This window comes from Oryza sativa, chromosome 2 (assembly GCF_034140825.1).
Source record: "Oryza sativa Japonica Group chromosome 2, ASM3414082v1".
Lineage (NCBI taxonomy): Eukaryota > Viridiplantae > Streptophyta > Magnoliopsida > Poales > Poaceae > Oryza > Oryza sativa.
Window position 1 is genome coordinate 20,027,327 of NC_089036.1, and position 23,445 is coordinate 20,050,771.

General features: G+C 39.5%; 2 protein-coding genes across 2 annotated transcripts; one reads left to right on the plus strand and one right to left on the minus strand.

Annotated features, from left to right (window-relative positions):
- Positions 1 to 294: 294 nt before the first annotated feature.
- On the plus strand, positions 295 to 7,075 carry LOC4329548 (probable sodium/metabolite cotransporter BASS4, chloroplastic). Its single transcript, NM_001416639.1, has 14 exons — positions 295 to 557; positions 661 to 760; positions 1,193 to 1,300; positions 1,371 to 1,438; positions 1,744 to 1,822; positions 1,952 to 2,010; positions 2,116 to 2,184; positions 2,755 to 2,868; positions 3,518 to 3,539; positions 3,633 to 3,700; positions 4,808 to 4,893; positions 5,398 to 5,527; positions 6,210 to 6,311; positions 6,389 to 7,075. The coding sequence occupies exons 1-14, from the start codon at positions 360 to 362 to the stop codon at positions 6,455 to 6,457; spliced, it is 1,272 nt and encodes a 423-aa protein (NP_001403568.1). The 5' UTR covers positions 295 to 359; the 3' UTR covers positions 6,458 to 7,075.
- A 10,483-nt stretch (positions 7,076 to 17,558) lies between these two features.
- On the minus strand, positions 17,559 to 19,620 carry LOC9266285 (protein SELF-PRUNING). The gene is made up of 4 exons (XM_015768632.3): positions 19,168 to 19,620; positions 18,989 to 19,050; positions 18,687 to 18,727; positions 17,559 to 18,421 (listed from the first exon to the last, which is right to left on the minus strand). Exons 1-4 carry the CDS (start codon positions 19,366 to 19,368, stop codon positions 18,204 to 18,206), a joined length of 522 nt encoding a protein of 173 aa, XP_015624118.1. The 5' UTR covers positions 19,369 to 19,620; the 3' UTR covers positions 17,559 to 18,203.
- Positions 19,621 to 23,445: the final 3,825 nt, after the last annotated feature.

The window sequence follows — 23,445 nt, forward strand, 5'->3', positions numbered from 1 at the left end:
TCAAACAAATAAAACAAAAATAAAAAATTTCGGGGGGGGGGGGGCGCCAGCCACTCTGGCGCACTCCCCCTAGCCACCTCAGCATCGCCCCGCCACGTCGGCAGGGGGACGGCGCCAAAGAGGCTGGCGCCGTCCTGTTGAACAACGGCGCCAGCCACTCTGGCGCCCCAAAAAGGACCATTTTTAGGATAAGTTTTTCTAGGGGTCTACTTGCGAAATAAGTTTTTTAAAAGGACCAAAATGTGAAAAATCCAGTGTGCCACTATGCCGGCTCTCTCGCATCCCTCCCCACCTGAGTGAGCTCCACCACACACACGCCAGTCGCCGCCGGCTTTTGCTTCCTCCGCCTCCGCCTCGCGATGGTAACCACCCACCACCTCTGCCTCCTCCGGTCGACCGTCCTCTCCGTTCCCGTCCGCCTCCGTGCACCCCGGGCTCCCCCTCACCCCCGCCTGCCCACCGCCTCCGCCTCCGCCTCCTCCTATCATGGGCCAACGCACCTCCGCCGCCTGCGGCCACTGCGCGCCGCCGCCGCCGCCGCCGGAGGAGCCTCGCCGGTAACGCCCTCCCCCCCGAACCGAGGAACACCCCTCCTCGCCCCCGTAAACTTCGTTCCCTTCCAGCTGCTGACCGAGAGTGGCCCCCCTCTCGCTCCTCCAGGATGGCGCTGATGGGGCCAAGCGCCCCGCGCCCGCGGCGGCGTCTTCCTCGCTGGGAGCCGCGCTGGTCGGCTTCGCGCGTAGCAACTTCCTCCCGCTAGGTGAGTTTTCTGCTTCTACGCGATCTCAGCTAGCTCGTGCATTGCTGCTGCTGTTGGGTGGACTTGTGTGTGGGACGCAGTGTGCCTTACAGGTAGATGTAGAGTTGCGAAATTTCACGGCCTAACATGGAACAATTGAAATTCCAATTCTCATAAATTGTAATGCAATAGGAGTATTACCTCCAGCTAGTTTACTTGTTAATGACCCTGATATTTCATTAGACAAGAGAAATGCTAGGGTAGACGGGTCCAGTTACCAAATTCAACAAGTTTCTGTGAACCCAATTATGCACTAGTTAGTTCCTCTGCACGTGCTTTTTAGTTGCTCTATGTTGCAAACTTGCAATGGAGATGATACCGTAGATGTGTCTGTGCATCCCTCAGACAAGCTCAAGTACATATTTTCTTAGCTTGTGTGTTTCTTATGTTAAGCTCTAATTGCTGGGATTGCTCTGGCCCTCATGGATCCTACACTCGGATGCCTTGCTCACAAATATTCACTGTCAAAGTACAGCACCTTCGGGATATTCCTTATCTCAGGTTAGTGTTTTAACCCAATTCATATATTTGTGGTGCTATGACCTCACACTAATGACGTCCTCTTGCATAGGACTGACTCTGCGAACCAAGGAACTTGGTGCAGCACTAGAAGCTTGGCCTGCAGGGCTTTTTGGACTTGTATGATCCAGTTTTTGTTCCATTACAATTGTACCTGTATGATCTAGTACTATTCTGATCTGTAAATGTATCTATGCTGAGAATAGTTCTTGCTTGCTGCATTGTGATCCAGCCATCCAGGATAGGGTTGCATATCACATTCATGCTACTGATTATTCAATTTACTTTCTAGCATTTAATTATTTAGCTGAGGTCACATGCTGCCTGTCTGATTTTTGTTAGAGATTCAAGTTCTTATGTTGTTATCGAGTGCCTAAATATGTTTGCTTAAATATTTATTGGTACATATTTTCATTCTTTTGCAGGCCTCAATCTTGCTGTTTACACCCTTTTTGGCTCAGTTTATTATGCAAATTAAGTTCTTCCCTCATGAATTTATCACTGGTATGTTGGCTCTCATTGTGTTCCCCATTTCCCTGTTCCTATTATATTATTTATTGTTGCAATGTAGTAACTCATGCCTTCATGTTATTTATAGCTTGTTTGCTTTGATATTGACAACACATCTCACAGGGTTGGCTATGTTTTGTTGCATGCCAACAACATTATCAAGTGGAGTCACCTTAACTCAGGTACTAACTTTTCCTAGATTTCTATTCACTAATAGCTTATAATGTGCATATTTTCTCATATAGCCAGGCATTCAAATTTAATCAAGTTCTATCACTGCTATGCAGCTTGTTGGTGGTAACACTGCTCTTGCTCTCGCAATGACGGCTATATCAAACTTACTGGGCATTATGATTGTAAGCAAAGCTTTGTTGCTAGTTTGTCTTCTGAACCACTTACCAGCATTACTTATAACTAACAACTTATAAACACATTATCGAACTACCGACTTAATTTTGTTGATTCATTGCAACACAATGTTTTGTTTGATGCCATTAAAAGTAATATATATTTTTTAGTATTGAAAATAACATTAGAGAAGCAAGTTATTTTTCTCCTGAGCTGAACTGATTATGGGAGGAAAATATTATTTTAGATAAAAATAGAAATTATCTTGATCAGAGATGGTTACTTGATTGCAATCCATCATCCCTGTAGAACCTTGAAGATATCTATAACATTGCCTGGGCCGTAGGCTAAAATCCAGCATTGACTATGAAACAAATTATCTTTGAGACTTCCAAGTAGCATTGAACCTCCTAATTCTGGCATTAATCTTCGTATGTATTTTCAGATAATGAGCATTGAGCAATCAACTTATTGTTTTTAGATAATAATCAAGGATGACTTTTTCCCTGTTTTCCAAAAGCCAAAACTCCTATTTCTTTGTAAAATATGTTCATATTTATTTGTGACCATGGAATTAGGTACCTCTTTCTCTTGCAAAGTACATTGGTGTTGGAGCTGGGGTGTCTTTGCCCACAGAGAAACTATTTAAAAGTCTGGTTACAACCCTTCTTATCCCCATTATTTTAGGAAAGGTATGTTGCTTTTCTTATCTTGCAAAAGATAGCTAATATGAATGCATAATTATGTGCCTGTCTTCTTTCTGGATTTTATAGTTTTCTGATGAAATAATACCTGGACTTGTTCTGCACCATATCTATGCAACTACCTTACATTATAAGCAGGTTTTTTGATGAACATTCAATTGTTTAGGCCCAATGTGTTCTAGATCTACTGTCAGCCCTTGTTTGGTAGGCTGCGATTCTGCTCCCTTCCCTGGCCTATCCACGTGGATGGGCTGGGATTGAGGTCTGTCTGAATAAGGTTTTGGCAGGATTACATTATTAGCCACCACCTGTTTGAGTAGAATTTACAGTAGAGCTTCCTAAAAAGACACAATAGAGTTCCTTGTTCATTTATTTCATGACAGTAAATAGCAGGAAAGCTCATAGGTTTTAACTGAACCGCTCTCTGTTTGAATGCATTGTCATTAGTTTCCATCCAACTCTGAATATTGAGTGTACTCCCTATCAATGTCCATCCATAGAGAGTTGCAGTTCTAACTCTTTGTTAATTACTTCATTCTCATTATTATGCTTCAGACCTATGCATTTTTTTTTTACTGTCCAAGTTTGAAATGATGGAAGCTTACTGAAGGCACTTATGATGTCTTTTGTTTGTCAGGTTGCTCGAGAAACATCAAAAGGTATGCAATCTACTTTCTTTCGGAAGAAAGTTTTGACTGTAGATTACCAGTTTGTTGAATTTTAGTTCTTATTATTGATTTATTTCCATGTAGGTATTGCTGGCTTTGTTGATGGAAATAAGCAGGGCTTTTCAGTTACAAGTGCTATTCTTCTCAGCTTAGTATGTCTCTAACATAGAAAAATATTTCGTTTAATACATTTCTTGCATGCATTTGTTGAATTTAAAAAATATTAGGTTATAATAAAGGTGATGCTTACTTGGACCAAGAGAGAAAAAAAAGGTTCAATATGGTTTCCTGTTTCAAGCATGTGTTGGATAAGTTTATGTATGAACTCTCGACTAATTGAAAGAGGGTGGACAGTGGACAAGCTAGGGAGTTATTAGTATTGTAGCTGCTTTGGCATCAAATTTTCAAATGTCTATTACTTTGGAGAAAGAGAAATGTACACATGTCATGAATACTATAAATTATTTTCATGGGTTATCTCCAAAAATTTTGCTCACCCAGATTATGTATAAATGATTTGAAATATGAAACAGGGCTCATGGACAAAGGAAATTTCTTTGTATTTGTAGCAATTTGAAAAGAGGGAACATATAGTAAGTTCAAGGTAGTGAGAAATAGCAATGAATATGCAACCTGAAAAAAAATCCACTAAATCAGGACACGTCAATTGATGAAAATAATCCACTAAATCAAGACATGTCAATTGATGAACTGAAAAAAAAAATCTCAAATAAGATGTTATCTACAATTCTAATGAACTGGTAGATGCTCTTTAGTACGGTTTGGAAAGGACTGTATCTTATTTTGAACTTGATAGGCAATACTTTTCAAAGAGCGAGAGGACCCTAACAGACAACATTTCAACTAGAGCAGAACTGAGCGGTTTTGGGCATGATCTGTTAGCATGCTTTTTCGTTGTTCCTCCTAAGCTTACATTGCCTTTTTAGTTAGGTGGTGTTCTTTTCTGATTAAGATACAGATTTTACCTCGATTTCTGTTAGCACGCTTTTCAAACGGCTAAAGAGTGTGTTTCATGCGAAAACTTTCTATATAGAAGTTGCTTTAAAATATCATATAAATCCATTTTTCAAGTTTGTAATAATTAAATCGTAATTAATCATGAGCTAATGGCTTTCTTGTTTTGCGTGCCCTAACTTCATCTTCATTAGAAAAGAACACCACCTTAGTGACGAATCAATTTCAATTTTATGCATGCACAATGTTTGTAGGACGCATTTTGAAATGCCTTCGTTTCGCAGGTCCCATGGATACAAGTAAGCAGATCAAGATCACTGCTCTTATCTGTTCAACCAAAAGCCTTTGCTGTTGCTGTCACTGTTGGAGTGTACGTTTATTTCGTAATCTTGTCATAGCAAATCTTGATATACTGATATGGAATTTAAAAACAAAATAATATTTTAATGTGATTTTGTTTTGCTGTTTACTGTATGAACTTGTATCCTTGACATCATGTTTTCATGATAGCATATTTTGTATTATTATTACTTGTGTCCTCAAAGGCATGCATGGAAAAGTTATTCTAATTTGTAGAATTTTGACATAAAAGTCATATACTCATATGTTGGTGTTATCACTTATCATTGTTAGGTAAAAAGTGTGACGCTATTACATTTATTTTCTTGCTAACAGTGTTAGTTTGGGTTTAGCACGAGATAATTTCTGTCGTGCTAAACTGCTAAGCATGGCTAAGACTTAGGCTTGATTAGAAGATAGGATCCAGACACTCTTAAGTAGACTAAATTTTTTGCTACCAGTGCTATATTTTTTTCTTCCTTGAATATACTTCTGCTGTGTATATTATTTGACAGAAGCATATTTCCTGTAATAGGCTTTTGCACTTTGCTCTGTTGGCTTTCAATGCTGCAGCATTGCATATCTTGTCACGTCTTGAACAAAGAGGAGTGTCTGTCTTTGCAAGGAATGAGTATGCTCGAGCTGTCATTTTAGTGGCCAGTCAGGTCAGTCTTTATTTTGATTAGCAGAAAATTATATTTTTGATATGTTGCCTCTTGCTGGGGGTTAGGATTTAGGAAACTACCATTGCTGGCTAGAGCATTGGTATCCCAGGTACTTAAGGAAATGCAATTTTAAATTCTTTTATGTTGGCTTTCTTGGCTGATGAGTGCACACATATGATTATCCTAAGTTTCACATTCTTTTGTCGAGTGAATATACAAGGTAAAAAGACAACTTACAAGGTAGGTGTATCTTGGCCATAGAACCGATAACTGCTCACTTTAGTCACCAATATTGTTTAAGCACATTCAAGGTCAAATCATACTGTCGCAATGGAATGCACACACATGGCGCTGATTGGGGATGCCATGTTGGACTGTTATGAACCTTATTTTGCAAGATAACATCTACATGCTAGTGTCTTTTAAAATTTTCTCAAATATGCATGTACATTGGTTGCTTATTTTGCTAATGTGGATGCATAATCAGTGTCATGTGGTCATTTTGACATGATATGCATCACCTAAAACAAGATTAGTTATGCAGATTAGTCTATGAGCTACATGCAGTCTCCTCATAAGTCGTTTTCGTGTGTTGCTATTACATTCTTTTTTCATGACACTGATATTGTTATATATGTTTTAGGCCCTTGAGTTAACTGACTTCTTTCTTGATGCTCTGTAGAAAACATTGCCAGTGCTGGTTGCCGTGGTTGAGCAGCTTGGAGGTGCTCTCGGAGAATCAGGGTTGCTGGTAATCCCATGTGTTGCTGCACATATTAACCAGGTACTTGTTGCTGATGTAGTTTTGATGTCTCTCTATTTCTATCAGGAAATGCTTTTGATGGATAAATCCTTTTGCAGATTATTATCGACTCTATCATAGTAAATTGGTGGCGCCAAAGAGATCAACAATTTGCTAATGCAAAATAAATTCAAAATGGGTAAAACAAAAAAAATAAGTAGCAAGTAACATAGAATCGTTTGGCAACGATGCCCTTTGAGTTTACCGCATATTAGTTTTTTATGATTCCGTAGGAAACAACAATGAAACTATTTTTGTGTAGAAAGTTCATTGAGTTGCTTCCATGGAGCACTTTCTGTTATGCATCAATCATACTCCATCTAGTCATAAATATGCAATGTTTAGGACAATATTCTATCAAACTTTTAAATTTCGCCATCAATTTCATATTGGAATATGTTTATGATATTATGGTGGTACTTCTTGAGACAAATCTATGTGTGTGTGTGTGTATATATATATATATATATATGTTTATATATGTTTTAAAACTAAGTATTTGAGAAATTATTGATGGTCAAAATTTTAAAGTTTGATCGAATCTTGTCATAAATGTCAAATATGTATAATTAGAGGGAGTATTCCATTTTCTATCACTCGGTAGTTTTGGTTGATAGAATAAAAAGGATAATGTAAATTCTACGCATGCTATTCTTAATGCATTTTAGAACGGTAAATAAAAAATTGTAAATTTCATTGTTGTTACACAAATTGTTGGGTGGGTGTAATATAGTGTACGAACTTGTAAAATATTCGTTATAGGCATGAAATCGTCTGATGTATGCTAACCAAGGCCAAAAGGATACTATATGGCTAATCTTGTTTTAGATGTTGATAAGGATACTACGTAAACACATCTCAGAAGGTTGCTCTTTAGACATACATTTGTCTAATAAAAAGATATAATGAGGCATAGTGATTGTAGAGAAAAATATAGTGTTACAAAATGAAATTCATTATATATAGCATATTTTATATATACTCACTACATGCGTGTATGTCATAGTTCTAATCAACATCAACTTGATAAAATTAACCATGCCAAGCTATTTTGGTCCGAACTAGATAATGATCGTGCACCAAAACAAACATTGTACAAGTTTACGTACTAAATTGCATTCACCTAATAAATTTAAAATCGTATCTTCTATTGCAAACATGATATTGTGATCCATTGAGATTATTACACAGGCTGACATTCTTTGAAACTAATTCTACCATCAAATGTATACAGATATATAGAACCATGTGTTTGAGAAACCTTCCGTGCACACCGTCATTGATAAGGTAGAGTCTATTTGTGGCGCTCAAATTCTCACGGAAGTCCCTTTTTATCTTAAATCACAAAACCGGTTATTTGTCTTCTTAAATCACAAAACCGGTTATTTGTCACTCTAAACTTCCTAAACAAGAGGCAAGCTACATATTATACAAGAGGCAAACTATGTAAGAAACCACAATGGCTTTTCTTTACACCTTGCTGATTGCTAACCTGGCATTGCTCTACATATCAGGGCCTGTTTGGTTCGCGAAAAGAAAATTTTTGGGTGTCACATCGGATGTTTGACCGGATGTTGGAAGGGCTTTTTAGACACGAATGAAAAAACTAATTTTATAACTCGCCGGGAAACCGCGAGACGAATTTTTTGAGCCTAATTAATCCGTTATTAGCACATGTGGGTTACTGTAGCACTTATGGCTGATCATGGGCTAATTAGACTCAAAAGATTCATCTCGCGATTTCCTCCCTAACTGTGCAATTAGTTTTTTTTTATTTATCTATATTTGATGCTTCATGTATGTGTTTAAAGATTCGATGTGATGTTTTTTGGAAAAAATTTTGGGGAACTAAACAGGGCCTTATACACTTATTCCTACCCCATTTTTCTCCTCCCCTCCTTTCTACTGAGGTGGAAAATGTTTGGCACACGGAGCCAATGTCATATTAGTAGCTAAAATAGAATAAAATGCTGCCGTCACAATTGATGTGACAAAAGCTACCACTAAAGGTAGTCATAGGGTGAAACTTGTCCGGTTTTTAAATGTTTGGGGTGAAAAATAACTTTTTTAAAGGTTAGGGTGAAAATTGGATTAAAGTGAAAGTTTGAGACCCAAAATAAACTTGACCCTTGTTCACATAATTGATTGGGGTCACCCCATGATAAACAACTAGGTGATACCCCGTTCTTTGCTGCGGGATTCATGGATGAGTATATGTTAAATATTATCGAAATGATAAAAGTTGAAATGTTCAAAAAATAATGTGAGGAAGATGATTTGACACGTACTGGTTGATCTCTATAATATAATATTATAGATGATGTGTCATGCTTGCATGGGTTTTAAATATGCTATAATAATAATTGTTAGTGAGTGAAGATATGTCATGCTTGCATGGGATTTTAAATGGGCTAGAATAGTAATTGCTAGTGGTGATGATGTGACATGCTTGCATGTTGAGCTTTAGCTTCTAATAATTGTTAATGCATACCAACTATATAGTACTCCCTCCGTCCAAAAAAAGACAAACTCTGAGTTTCCGTGTCCAACGTTTGACTGTCCGTCTTATATGAATTTTTTTTATAATTAGTATTTTCATTGTTGTTAGATGATAGATGATAAAACATGATTAATACTTTATGTGTGACTTGCCTTTTTAATTTTTTCATAATTTTTTCAAATAAGATGGATGGTCAAACGTTGGACACGGAAATCCAAGATTTGTCTTTTTTTTGGGACGAAGGTAGTACTTGTTGATCTCTATAATATAATATTATAGATGATGTGTTATGCTTGCATGGGTTTTAAATATGCTAGAATAATAATTGCTAGTAAGTGAAGATGTGTCATGTTTGCATGGGATTTTAAATGTGATAGAATAGTAATTGCTAGTGGGTGATGATGTGGCATGCTTGCATGTTGAGCTTTAGCTTCTAATAATTATTAGTGGGCACCAACTATATAGAAAGTATAGATTATTTCCTTTGCCACAAAATACACAATGAAAATAAAAATCTTATCTCTATGAAATGCTTTTGACAAAAGCAATTATATATATTTTGAACAAAAGTATAATCCCGTGGAAGTGTTTCCAAAATATTATGGATTGTTATTGTTTTAGCAAGACTAGGGTGGTCATGTTAATTCTGAGAAAGCAAGTAACTACAACTAAGATCCATCTACGGTTTTCATTACCAATCATAAATTTATCTTCTAATCATTTTAATCAATTTAATTTTTTATCACTAAAACAATGGGGAGGTACTATACCTCTCGAAGAACAGAAGTATATCTTAATAAATAAACAACCAATAAATCTAAATGTAAAACTATTAGAATTGAAGGGGGGAAAGAGCAAATCTACTTGAAACTCTTATAATACCATGAAGTGTCCTTTCAAAAGAAAATACCATGAAGTGCATTTTATGTGGCATTTACCCACGTTTATTTTTTTTTTCATACTACCAGCGGTGAGGTAGCCAACACCAAATTGTATGGAATAAATGGGGCTATAAAATTTTATTAGCAAAACAATCATACAAAGCATCAGGAGATCTGGTGATTCTGGTCATGTCTTCGTACCTACCCCAGTAAGGAAGAATTCGGGAACTGGTACGTCAGAGCAGTGGATAAGGAAGAACTAGTGTTGAGCGGCATTGCAGTTAGAGGAAAAATGAAATTGACTGGCTAGGAGGCGACAGAGATTGGGGAGAAAACATGCATGGTAGGAGAAATTGGAGGTAGAAGAAACACTATTAGCCATTTTTTTTTACTCAAAGACCGTGGGGGAAGCCCCCACGGTTAAATTATATTAAAGAAGAAAAATAAGAAGTACACAAAAAAACAAAAGAAGAAAGCTAAGATTACAGATTGTCAATCCATGATTGAACCGTGGGTCTATAAACTTCTTTGAACCTAATTAAATGTAGGCTCAAATCCTCCTTCAAACCCTTCATCCAATTGTGAACTGATGGCTGAATACCTTGAAAAATAAGGCCATTTCTTTCATTCCATATATTCTAGGTTGCCAGTAGAAATAGTTCCATAAAACTATGCTGAGAAAAGAAATTTCTTTGAACCTGCAACATTTGATGGAATTCTAATGAAGAGTTCCAAACCTAGCCCAACTTTCTCCAACATGACTTGCTGAACTCACATTGAAAGAAGAGATGTTCCCTTGTTTCTCTTGCATTAACCCCACACGTCAAGCAATAAGCAGTGGCATTCAAAGGAATACAATGTTTCCTGTCAAGAAGCTCCTTGGTATTCACTCTATCCATCAACAGCAGCCACCCAAAGACTTTGATTTTCATGTTGAGCTTACTTTGCCAGATCCAATTAAATGAACAAGGGGGAGATAAGGACCAAAAGGAGAGCTTATAAAATCGTTGATGAGCATTTAAGTATAATCGTGTAAGTTCTACAACTAATACCGTACAATTCCACAATTGTTGGTCAAAGCCTTCCACTATCCTCATCCACATAACTATGAAGAAAATATAAAATCATTTTTGATAAAATGGATTGTCATCTCACCTATCACATTAGAAATGCCAGATGGCAGGGAAGGAATATGGGAATTGCGGATCACACGACACTGGCCAAATCAGTACTCTCTTCATAACCAATGTATCCCCTTACGACACTTAAAGGCCACCAAGAAATCCATAGAAGTGCTTGACAAATAGAGAAAGCGTTTTCTATGAGCAGGACAGAAAACATATCAGAAAAAATATGCAAGGTTAATTAAATGAGAACGTGTCTACCAACTACACACGGTGGACTAGGGGTGTTAAACCTGGAGAAATTTGCAAGGATGTTATAAGTGATCAGGAGGCTATGGCATGAATGAATGCACAGACATGGGTTGAATTGGACACCGCATGTGAAGGTCCTGATATACTTCTATCCGCAGCAGCCACAACAATAATAATAGAAGATGGGGCCATTGCCAACTTGTAAGATTTAGCTTGGATGCATGGCACGTGTCCAAAGGATGTTGCACCAAGAGTATATGCATTCTTCAGAAGAAAAAAATAGAGCCTTGAAGTAGGCCAGTAAACACAACACATAGATACAAGATCTCAACCTCTTACCTAATGGGGGTATGACCATTGTGCTCTTGGACTAATTGATCACCTTATGAAGCACAATAAAAGAAGTGCACGTACCTTGCTGCCGACAAACATGATGGAATCACTTGGAAGCTCACACAAGCCATGGGGAGTATAAGGCGGGATCCGCTTACAAAGCATCGTTTTTGGCTCTATCAACACGAACTACGAGATGATTATCTGAAAGCCCTAAGCATCGAAGAAATGCAAGATCTTCACTTGGCTAATCGTGCAGAATAGAGTGTGAACATCTAAAAAACTAGATACATGCGGTTAGTCAAACAATACCTATTGCTTGCTTTGTTGGCATACCTTGGTGATGTCCTTCCATCTTCTAACGGGACAAAGATACACAAAGAGAACATGGATCTCGCTTGAGCAGATCAAACTGATAATGTGGAGCATAGCTTTGACAGTCCATGAGTGGTGGAAGGCGTTAGCTGCTAACACGGGTCTACCAAAGAAAAGGTGTTTGCATCATCATTTTACTTACAACACGTGAAATCTGAAAGGGGAGAAACTAAAGAGTATCCCAACATAAGAAATGTTTAGCAATAGCGCGACGAAGATCGAGGATGCCAAAATCTATGCCCTACCAAGTAAAAATGATTCTTTGATCTTGTCCTCTTAAATTTATTTTTTTTTCTCGTACATTTCTTTTTGTTAATTGTGCAGGTCAGTTTACAATGGCTACATTTAATGAAATTGGCAAACTATAGAAACCGGTTTATTAAAGAAAACATTATTCAAGGTTTACACCCTACCGGATGAATAATTTACTACTCTCTCCGTTTCAGATTGTAAAACTTTCTAGCATTTCTTATATTCATTTAGAAGTTAATGAATCTAGACACATATACATCTATATGAATGTGGACAAAAGTCTTACATTGTGAAATGTAGCAAGTAGTATTTATCATCCTCCTAAAATACACAAGCCCAAATTCCCAAAATGCACGTGGCCGTAACACCATTTACCACCCACGTGCTCCTACAAGAATCGCATGGAGCCATGGACCTACTGTCTACTGGCTTGGTTTCATCCAGAACCATGGGCTCTTGGCAGACAACCCGGCCTTCTCACAGTGTTTTGATTGGTACACCTGGGTACGAGCCCCTGTGCTGAGCTGACGATGAACTGTTTCGCGTGTCGCTGTACTGGGAGTATTGGGTGGGTCAGTGGGTGGGTGTGAGGAATGGACAACTGGACAGGCGATGCGGACTGACCGGTCCGTGGCCCGTGGGGGCGCGGGTGCCGCGACATGGACGCGTCGGTGCCCTGTTTCCAGTGACCCTGTAGGAGGAGAAAAAGAAGGGCTCGCCGCTGCCCGCTGTACCACGATCGCGTATCGACACATGGGCTTGCACTGCATTGCACACACATGATCATCCCCGTCACCTCCAGCTTGTACCGGCCGTGTATGTGGCTGCCATTGCCATATCCTCATCACATCCAGCTGGTGCCTGCCCTGCCCTGCCAGACCCTTTTTCTGTGCCATGGAATTCTGTTCGTGAACACAACAGTGAATCACCAAGATCGAGACCGAGGCGGACGAGGCCGCGCAGGCACAAATGACAAGCCGCCTCTGCTCCAGGAGAGCACGGCGCCGGCGCGCACAGGGGCAGGACACGGCGAGGGCCCGGCGCGCGGGGGTCGACACGTCCGCGCCGCGGGGGAGAGCAGAGGGCGTCAAATCCGTGTGTGAGTGCGCGCGCGCCGTAGCGGCGCTTGTCTGTCGTCTGTCTCGGCGATCGGTCGGTCTCTCGCGGCGCGCCGGCATGCAACGTCTTTTCTACGACCTGTGGGGTTTTTGGTACGCGCGACGCGCTATCATCGCCATGTGCGGGTACATGTGCCGCCTGGACTGGGAGGCGACCGGCCGGCCTGGCCGGCACAGTGCGGTGTACGCTTGGCATAATGGAACGTATAGTGGTAGCTGCCGTCTTTGGCTAAGCTCGTAAGAGTGCTGTTTGGCCACGACTCTCTCTTTAGTTTCTCTGTCACTTAATTTAGTTGATTTTTTTTAAAACTCATATATTTTGTTGATTATAGATATAACTAGGTACATATCACACATGAGTTATTTACCTGTAAATATAAGTAATTTTTTAAAAAAAACCCTCGAAGATAGTCAAATTAACATAAACTCCTAAAATTCGCTAGGAAGAGCTTGTAAGAAACTAGAAAAAAACTGTGATGACGGTGATCCACCAAAAGAAACACACGACTTGCTAGGAAGTGATCATTCTCTTCTTTACCACGTTGCAAGTTAGATCCACGCTGATGACGGTGACAAAGAAACAAAAAGTGGTTGTAGATGAAAATGTTAGGAAGCATACCCAAAAGAGACCTCCGCTTGGAGGTTGAGGCTTATATGGCAAAACGATGAAAACTCAGCTTCTCCCTTAAGATCCACCACTGGTGGCGAAGGAGGCTTGCATTCTTATGGTTGCCTCACCTAAGATGAATATGACGGCCGGTGGAATCTCCTAAGAAGAAGCAAACCTATCTTACTTCTAAGGGAGCGTCCATGGTAAAGCCAGAGACCATTCCATGGATGAATTTGACTGGAATCAATAGAAAGCCATGGGAATAAAAAAAAGCGATGTTGATGAACTCTTGCACTACATAAAAGCACCAAAAGAAAAGCGAAAAAATCCTACTACCTAATCCCCTTCCCTTCGCTGGCAACCAAAGCCGTTGGAATCGATGGAGGAAAAGGGTCGGGCAAAGAGGAACGAAGGAGCCCATTTTAGGGCCCCTTTGAATTGGAGGAAAAAAATATAAATTTTGGAGGATTTCAATCCTATAGTAAAATTTCAAGCCTTTGAAACAAATGATTGAATCATATCCAATCCTTTGGAATTCCTATAGAATGGACAATCCTATAAAGATTTTGGAGGAAATTTAGCAAAAGCTTCAACCTCTTGGTAACTTTCCTTTGAGTCTATCTCTCTCATCCAATTCCTGTGTTTTTTCTGCGGTTCAATCAAACGGTCATTCTTGTGTTTTTCCTGTGTTTTGCAATCATCTGTTTTACACTTACATTCATGTCTAAATTCTACATTTTTCCTATTCCTACGCTTTCTTAATCCTGCGAATCAAGGAGCCCTTAGACTGTGCTTTGCTAGCTTGCTTCTGGTTGGTCCAAGTCAGGTGCTCTCCAGGCAACCCACCATATATAACCGGATACTCTATCCGATCATAAATATTTAATTTTTATGACAAATATAAACTTCTAAAAGTTTGACCACTTATTTCTATAAGCATCTAAATTGATTATTTGTGGGTCAACCAGAAATTGTTTCTTTTTTATGGAAGGTGTAAATTTATAAAATGTAAAAAGCCTATAATAATGTTACGATAGTACTTTTCAGGTTAATCCATATGTTCTTTTTTTAAAGTTCTAACGGTTTAATAAAATTTTATTCTAAACGTCGGCAATTGCTTATGAACAGAGGGGGCATACAGTTACATGAAGATACTGGTTGTCGAAAAAGTACACCCGAGCAGGTACTTTATGTACATCATAGCTACGTGTACACGTACTTGAACTTGCGGATACCCGGACATGTACATGTATATATGTAAGGCCAGTAGCAGTGCAAGGCACGCTTGACGTGCCTCCAGCCCATTTAAGCAAGGATTTTGGCCCAAAATTCATCTCTAGGTTACGCACCCCATACCACAGTGCTGGTGACCCAATCTTGTGACCCCACGCCTTAAAAAAATCTCGTGACCTTCCTCATCCTTATCCCCACGACGAAGGAGGCGGCGCGGTAGCCTCGAGATGGCGACGCAGCGGCCCACGCGACGGCGGCGGCGGCTCGGCTGACGACGGTAACCTCGGCAGTTGCCTCGTCGTCCTCCGCGGATCTGGAGCAGTGGTGCGGCGTCCTCAGGCTCGTCTCCGGCCGGCACGACGTCCACGGCTATCTTGAGCGGCGCGACGTCCTCGGACTCGTCTCCGGCCAGCATGGTGGCCTCGGCGGCAGAGGTCCTCGAGGCGGCGGCTTCCTCGAGGCCGAGCGGCGGCGGCGGCGTCCTTGGCACTCCCTCCGCCGACGGCAGAAGCAGCAGCAACAACAACAGCCTCCCTGAGCCCACGCGGCGGCGGCGGCTCGGCCAACGACGGCAACCTCGGCGGTGGCCTCCTCCTCACTTCAAGATCGCGTTGATCTTTCTCGTCACCGCCGTCGCATTTCTCTTCATCCCGTCCTCTAGCTTCTCCCCTTCCTCACCGGAGCCGGATAGGATTGAGGATTCCAGCACGGGAGCAAGATGCCGAGCGAGGGAACGACCTCCACAACGCAAGGAACGGCAGCACGCGCCCTCGTTTTCGACGAGATAACTTGTCGCCCAGATAGGGGGCGAGCAACCAAACAGAGCTCCATGCTCTAGTGTTACGCACGCACAAATCCGAGCTGGCGACGCGAGGTTCCGCGCCACGTCCCGCACTGTGAGAGGCCTAAGTACATTGTTGCTGGCTACAGTGAATTTGATCCGAAAGGTTTGTGTGTCCTGATAGGTTGCAGGACATCCACAATTAGACGATGACGACATCAAAAGCATGATGTTTGAAACAGAGCCCATTAATTCTGTCATATTTTCAGTATATGTACTAAAAGCACAGAGTCATGAAATTTATATATTTTGCCGATTTCAAATTACATTTTTGGTTTCAGAATTCCAGTTTCAAAATGGGAAACTGGGTTCCAACTTTTACTTCTGGATGATTTCATTTCACCCAAAACCGTTTTATCTCCATTTTAAGGGACCCCAAATTAAAACCTACTACGACCTCCTCCTGTTTTAATAGACGACACCATTATTTTGAGATATGCATTTGATCATTCGTTTTATAAAAAATACATAATTATTATTTTAATATGTTGTAACTTGGTTTCAGATACTTTAAGCATGACTTATATTCTTACATATTTGCAGCAAAATTTTAAAAAGACAATGATTAAAAGATCGGACGGAGTGTTTTTGTTGGTTTATCGGTCGTACAATATAATTTGGGACTCTAAAATCCATGATCTAGTACACGAAGTTCTGGAATTGAGCTCTACTAATATACAATATACAAGCTTGTTTGAAAGTGTGTGGACAAGACGGGGACGTAGGGGTGAACTATTGACAAGAACCCAGCAACCAGCTAGCGGAGCCCGGCCACTTCGGTGGTGTTTGAATCTCCTTACATAAAGATAAAGATGAAGATTAAGTTTTTTAAGCAAAACGATGTGGTATTAACGTATGATTGTTTGAGTTTTAATTATTACAAACTTGAAAAATAGATTAATATGATATTTTAGAGCAACTTTTATATATAAAGTTTTCGCACGAAACGTACCATTTAACAGTTTGAAAAGCGTGCCACGAAAATCTTAATCTTCATCTAACTTTTGTTGATGAAAAGAACGGGCCGAATCTTCCCTTTTCTTGCAGGTAACCAGCTGATTTTAATTTTGCTACAGTTTTTGTAGCCATATCTAGCTCTTCGTATTACTCGAGAGAACAAAAATGTCTTCACACATTGATACATACAGAGAATATTTGATCAAGATCTACTCCCCAATTCATTTTTTACTCCATCTTCATGATGTCCAATTATTATCTACTTTCTCCGAGTTGATAATACTTATCGTTTTGAATAAGGACACGATCTCTAAAAAAAAAAGTTTTGACCATTATTTTTTATTATAATATGTATAAAAGTGTTAACAAATACATGATTTTATTAATGTATTTTTTAAGACTAATCTATACATATAGTCACCATATTTGAAAGACAAATATTTTAAAAATAATTTATAATCAAAGATTCTAAAGTTTGACCTTATACCTTTGTCTAAAACGACAAGTATTATCCGCTCGAAGGAAGTATACTACTCATCCACAGGAAAAAAAAAGAGAGCCAAACCATCGATATTAAAACGATCGAAATGACAGGGAAAAGGAGGTCAAGAATCTACGCTGCCTCTGAATGTTTCCAGCTCCATACATTTACACACCAGCTTACCGTTGAAGCTCACAGCCGATACGTTCGGCGAGAACAATGCCGGCCTAATCGCCCAAGATTATTAGATACATGCATCATGCATGCATACATATATAAACAGATATATATATATCCATGTCATGTCACCAAAAAGTGAGATAAAGGGATACAGAAAAAGTGACACCGATCGGATTACAAAAACAAGTGGCAAGAAGTAGTGATCACAGGATCAAACAAAGTACACTGCAAGCACCAGCGAATTGAATCGAAGAACAGCAGTTGAATAGTAGGTAGGCATATATGCAGGGGGGATGCTAGGACTCTCCTGCCATGGATGGCCATTGCTTCAACTAGTGTAGCTAGCTAGAGATCTCTCACTGCTGCTAGTCAACCATAGCTTGCACATTGCGATTGCGATTGCTCACTCACAATCCTATGATCACCTTGATTAATTCACAAATCAACTAGGATAATCTGATAATGTGCATGCAAACAAGCACGAACTGGTAGTCTGTAGGCCTGCCCTGTAGCTACGAGCTAGCTAGCTCACACACACGAGCAAAGCTAGCTAGCTGCAGCTAATCACAGTGTGCCTTATTTGACAGTGAAATTAATGTAGGGGAAATAGGAAAACTAATAGAAAATGCCAGTAGAAGTAGTAGTAATTAATTAAGCTCGATTATATTGTTTTGTCCATGCAAGATCGGTCGTCGCGGTGTCAGGGTCGTCGTCGTCGTCGCCGTCGTCGGTAGCCATTAGCGGCGGCGAGCGGCGGTCTCGCGCTGCGCGTTGAAGTAGACGGCGGCGACGGGGAGGCCGAGGTCGTTGTCCTCGGCGAACTGGCGGGTGCTGAAGCGGTCCCTCGACGGCGGCGGGCTCACCGCCTGCCGGCGCTTCTGCCGGAACAGCACCAGGATGAACCTGTGGATGCCGATGTTTGGCCGCGGGCTCTCGTAGCTCACCACCTCCCTCCCTGCATCACCATTGATCACACACAAAATTAATTATAGAGAGATCAGAGAAAGCTATAACCTAGATAAGACAAATAAATATTGTTTTGATTAATTAGTACATATTTTTTTTAAAAAAAAAATAGTTACTACATTACCAGTTTACCACAAATTAATTGACCTTGTATTGTGGCTAATTGTTCACTCTGGATCTCTCTGATCAGTCAATTCTCATCAAGGTTCAAAACTGGCAAAGACTAAAGCAGGATGTACAGGGGAAAGGCTTACCAAAAGAGGCATCAGTAGTCCCAGGAATATCAGTAACAATCCTGCAGCAAGGTGGTCCAATCAAAAGGTCACCTGATTAGCTACACATACTCTATAGAATGCATTGATTGAAAATTAATCTGGAAAAACAATGATTAACAGCATGCATGACAGAATCTTTGCAAGCAATCAATCATGGCGTGACCAGTGACCACCTATACAAATTTGTCTGGCTATGTAGGTGACACTTGTACCTAATAATGTCTAATCAACTTGAATAAGACCGAGCAATATTAACTTGTACAGGTAGTAGTATAAATTACCAGTGAAGATGCTCCCTCAGGTATGGATCACTAGGCCCTGGCACATCAGGGTCAGTCATCACCTGAATTAAGCACACAAGTACAAAGGATCAATTAGCACATAATGGACACATACATATTACAGTATAGATGTGCGATAGTCTGATGAATCCAGCAGCAGATGAGACAGGCATACGCACCAATGTGAAGAAGGACCTGAGGTCGCCGCCCTGGACCTCGACGCGCGGCTTGCCGGCGACGGCGGAGGGGAAGAACTCGTGGCCGTTGAACACCTGCTTGTTGGCGCCGTAGGTGGCCGTCATCTTCACCGTGGGGTTGAAGTTGTCCAGCACCTCGCCGATCACCTTCCCCACAATGAGAGGCTCCAGCACCCTCGACATGGCCGTATATCTATCTCAAGATTATCTCACCTGAATTGATTCGATGGTCAGTGGCTGAACTAGTGAACTAATAACTGATGAGCTGCTAAGTGTAGTATACACTCTTGTACTGCTCTCTCAGCTCTCTCTCTGAATATATGATGTGGCTAGGTGCAGGCAATTCAGTTCAGGATGGTGAAGAGAGCAAGGCGCAGGGGCGATATTTATAGATGCCAAGAGGCGAGAAGAGCCTATCTGTTCTTGTCCTGTCCTGGCTGGCTATATTCTGATCGTGCAAGCTGAGTGTGATGGATCATAGATTACACATATTTTCGAATAGGAGAGTAGTATCGGATAAAAAGCTCAGGGGCATGTCTATCACACCAGAGATCACATTAGCATGTCAAATTGTTTAATCCTTGCGGTCATTTTCTTTCAGGAGTTTTGATTATAGTATTGAGGCACTTGCGGCGTAAAAGTTCCTAACTGGATGTATCCTAAAGATATTTATTCTGTGAAGAAGATACAGAGGGGCAATGGAGTTACAATTATTTGTGCATAGATTCTCTCACATTTGTCAAAAGAAGAAAAGGCCCTTGCCATCCATACGCCAACAGTTTCCAAGTTGACAATGAGCACCCTCTCTGTGAAATCTATGTACTTTTGTTTTGCTTCATGTACATGTCATAATCCATCCATGTAAGAAAAGGGTAGCTAAGCATTATCCTTAACGTTAACTTCATAAACATGCTAATGTAGTAATGTTCATCTCTACAGGTACACTAAGCTCTCCTTCGGAACAAATGAAAAGGTGGAGGAAATTTGGACGATTGAAATTAATCCTATGAAAATAATTCCTATATGATCATTTGGATCAAAGGAATGGCTCTTCCAAATCATAAGATAATAACACTTCATCCCACTCCGTTTTTCTCAATTTTTCGATATTTGTTTTGCTCCTCACACGCATGACACGTGTAGGCTTAGGTGTGAAAACTCCTCGTAACATACTCCCTCCGTTTCAAAATGTTTGACACCGTTGACTTTTTAGTACGTATTTGACCATTCGTCTTATTCAAAAAGTTTAAGTAATTATTTATTCTTTTCATATCATTTGATTCATTGTTAAACATACTTTTATATACACGTATAGTTTTACATATTTCACAAATTTTTTTGAATAAGACGAATGGTCAAACATGTGCTAAAAAGTCAACGGTGTCAAACATTTTGAAATGGAGGGAGTACATACGAACCGGCAATAGGCTGCCTCTCAGTCATTTCACTGTATACCAATGGCATAGTGTTGCATTGTGTCCGGTAGCTTTTACCGTAGGCAGCCTGTTCTGGCGTGCATGTAAGTCACTTACACCGTCCTTCACGTTTTCCATAAAAACCTTAATACTCTGACAAATATTGAAACAATCTATTAACTGCTCTTGCCTTGTTATAAATTTTGTGGAAAACCCCTTATACTTCCAACAAATATAATATGAAGAAGAGAAAATCTCGTTTTTAGGGATGACGCTGTTATACTAAGTTTCTTTAAAAATCCTACAGAATGGGCCATTTCATAGGAATTTGTAGAAAAAAACCAACATGAGCTAAGACCTCATGGTTTCTCTTGTTTGAGTCATAGAATTCCTATATTTTTTCCTATGCTGTTACCAAACAACATATTTTGCTAATTACTTTGGATTTCTTCCTTGTAGGATTCAACAATACGTGACATTTGATTCCTGTTTTTTTCAAATCCTCCGTTCTAAAATAGCCCTAATTAGACACTTCCTAGGAGCGCACATGTTTAAAAAAATCTGACCATTGATTAGATGGATTGCATTATCGTAACAGTAGCATAGACTAATTTAATAGTTATAAAATTCATAAATAATAAATATGATATGTGCCAATCTTAGTATCACAATTTGGTCTTTTATTAATTTAATTCTAAAATTCAAAACTAATAATTAACATGTTGTAACTGATATGGACACTTCTTTTTAATATAAGCAACTTATAATTTCAAAGGTAACTAAAAATTATTAGAATTTTATATTTATATAGTATCAGTAATAATAGTCCATTAACTTACGGGTTGATGACTAATGTATTTAAATCGATTAGATTATGGAAAATAGCTCAATGTTCAGCACTTTACTATGGAATCATCATATCCAGGACGTGCACTCTGTTTTGTCTTGAAAAAACCTTCAAGGATTAATCTGTGGTGTTGATTGTACAAACCCATGCACATGTCAGAGATGGCAGCTTGATTATGCTAATTAAGTGGTTGCTTCTTTTCTTTTGCCCCTCCTTTTAAAAAGGAGCATATATACAATGTCAATGTAAATTCTCCATGTCCACGCTATCCTTTTACTTGCTTGTACATTACTTTGTATTAAACTATGTATAAATGTATATTTTCTTTATATCATTCTTTGCAGCTGGAGTGATCAAGCTTGGACATTCTCAAAGCTGCACAGCACAGCTCCACCCACAAGCATCCATTTTTCTCTTGAGGTAAAAAAGGCAGAGCATGATGAATCATCTTGCTGTTATGGGCTATGAATTGCAAAAGGCCATGCCCTGAACGGCATTGCACTAGCAAGGAGTTGCCACTCCAGGTGATTATTCCTTCCTGCATCCGCAGCTGCTCAGCTTGGGTGCAGGAGGCGGCCATAAACTAAGCTCAAGTGGTTGAAGGAGGCCTTCCTCCACTACTTCACAAAGTGGCCCTGTGCCAATGTGTTCTCTCTCTGCCTGCAGCAGCAACAAACAAACACTTCTTTCCAGGGAAAAGGAGATCCTCAATTATGAGCTCTTCATTAGGCAAAGGTTAGTGCTCTTATTTCCATAAATGGTGGAGCCACCTCCAAGTACATCCATGTTCTTTGCACATCGCAATTTAGTATAGTCATCTCATCTCCCTGCTGCATGTAGCAGCTACTCGTGCTTGCATGCTGTGTGCTAAGCTAACTGGAGCCACACTGGTAAACTACAATTGCCTAATTAACATTCAAATCGAAGCAAAGAAGTTTAACCCGCATTCTCTGCCACTGGGAAACGTCAAATTACGTTATGGATGAATTATGATGTTCTGTATGTGTTCTCTTTACAGTTTACATGGATGTATTGCTCAGCCAACTGTTGTCTGAGTAACTTTAATTATATTTTACTCTGGAATAGTACTCCCTCGTTTTTAAATACATGACAATATTGACTTGGATATAACTCTTGATCATTTATTCTATTCAAAAATTTAGTGCATACATATATATAAAAGTATAAGTCACGCTTAAAATACCTTTAATAAAACAAGTAATGATAAAAATAGATCATATTTACATAGTTTTTCTAATAAGATGAACTATCAAACGTTTTTTCTAAAAGTCAACATCATATATTTAAAAGCAGAGTTAGTACGTAACAAAAAAAGAGTAGGGCACAACCTTTCTTTTATTGGCTATGGTTTCAAGTGTGAGGCACTGCAGCCACAAATTCCACTTATTTGAGGGCATGTTCGGAATGATGTGAATTAGCTGTGATATATTTGAATTGATAGGGAAATCGCACATGAGTTAGGTATAATTTGCCTATCCAAACAAAGCCTTGAAGGGGGCAAGGTGCCAAGGTACTTGTGATACTTTTACTGTGGTCTCTGTTGTTATTATTTTACTACCTGTATTATTTTTTTGACATGATTACTACCTGTATTATTATCAGTATAAATAATCTAAACCATTAATTTATGAGTTCTACTACCAATAGAAAAAAAAAATCTAGTTGAGATGGTAGTTCACATATATTTGGTCTACTAGATGAGAAAATGAAATTTCTAGGTTGATTTTACTACGAGTAGAGACCACCACAAAAAGTATAGGTATAATATATATACCCAATTGAAAATTTTAGTTATTAATTGCAATATAAAAAGAAATAAAACTTCAAAGAAATTTTAATTGCATCCAAAGAATTGTAGTTTGAACTTCTAGTAAATTCCTTTTTATATTGCAATTAAGAACTAAAATTTTCAATTGGGAATGTATATTGTACCGACAATTTTTACGGTGGTCTCTTGTAGTAAAATCAATCTAGAAC

Bases quoted from the DNA above. Each gene is read 5' to 3' on its own strand.
- LOC4329548 (NM_001416639.1), top strand. From the start codon at position 360: ATGGTAACCACCCACCACCTCTGCCTCCTCCGGTCGACCGTCCTCTCC. The intron at 558-660 runs GTAACGCCCTCC...TCGCTCCTCCAG, and splicing joins CCGCCGGAGGAGCCTCGCCG to GATGGCGCTGATGGGGCCAA. The intron at 6,312-6,388 runs GTACTTGTTGCT...ATCCTTTTGCAG, and splicing joins TTGCTGCACATATTAACCAG to ATTATTATCGACTCTATCAT.
- LOC9266285 (XM_015768632.3), bottom strand. From the start codon at position 19,368: ATGTCGAGGGTGCTGGAGCCTCTCATTGTGGGGAAGGTGATCGGCGAG. The intron at 18,728-18,988 runs GTAATTTATACT...ACCTTGCTGCAG, and splicing joins CTGAGGGAGCATCTTCACTG to GATTGTTACTGATATTCCTG. The intron at 18,422-18,686 runs GTAAGCCTTTCC...ATGGTGATGCAG, and splicing joins GACTACTGATGCCTCTTTTG to GGAGGGAGGTGGTGAGCTAC.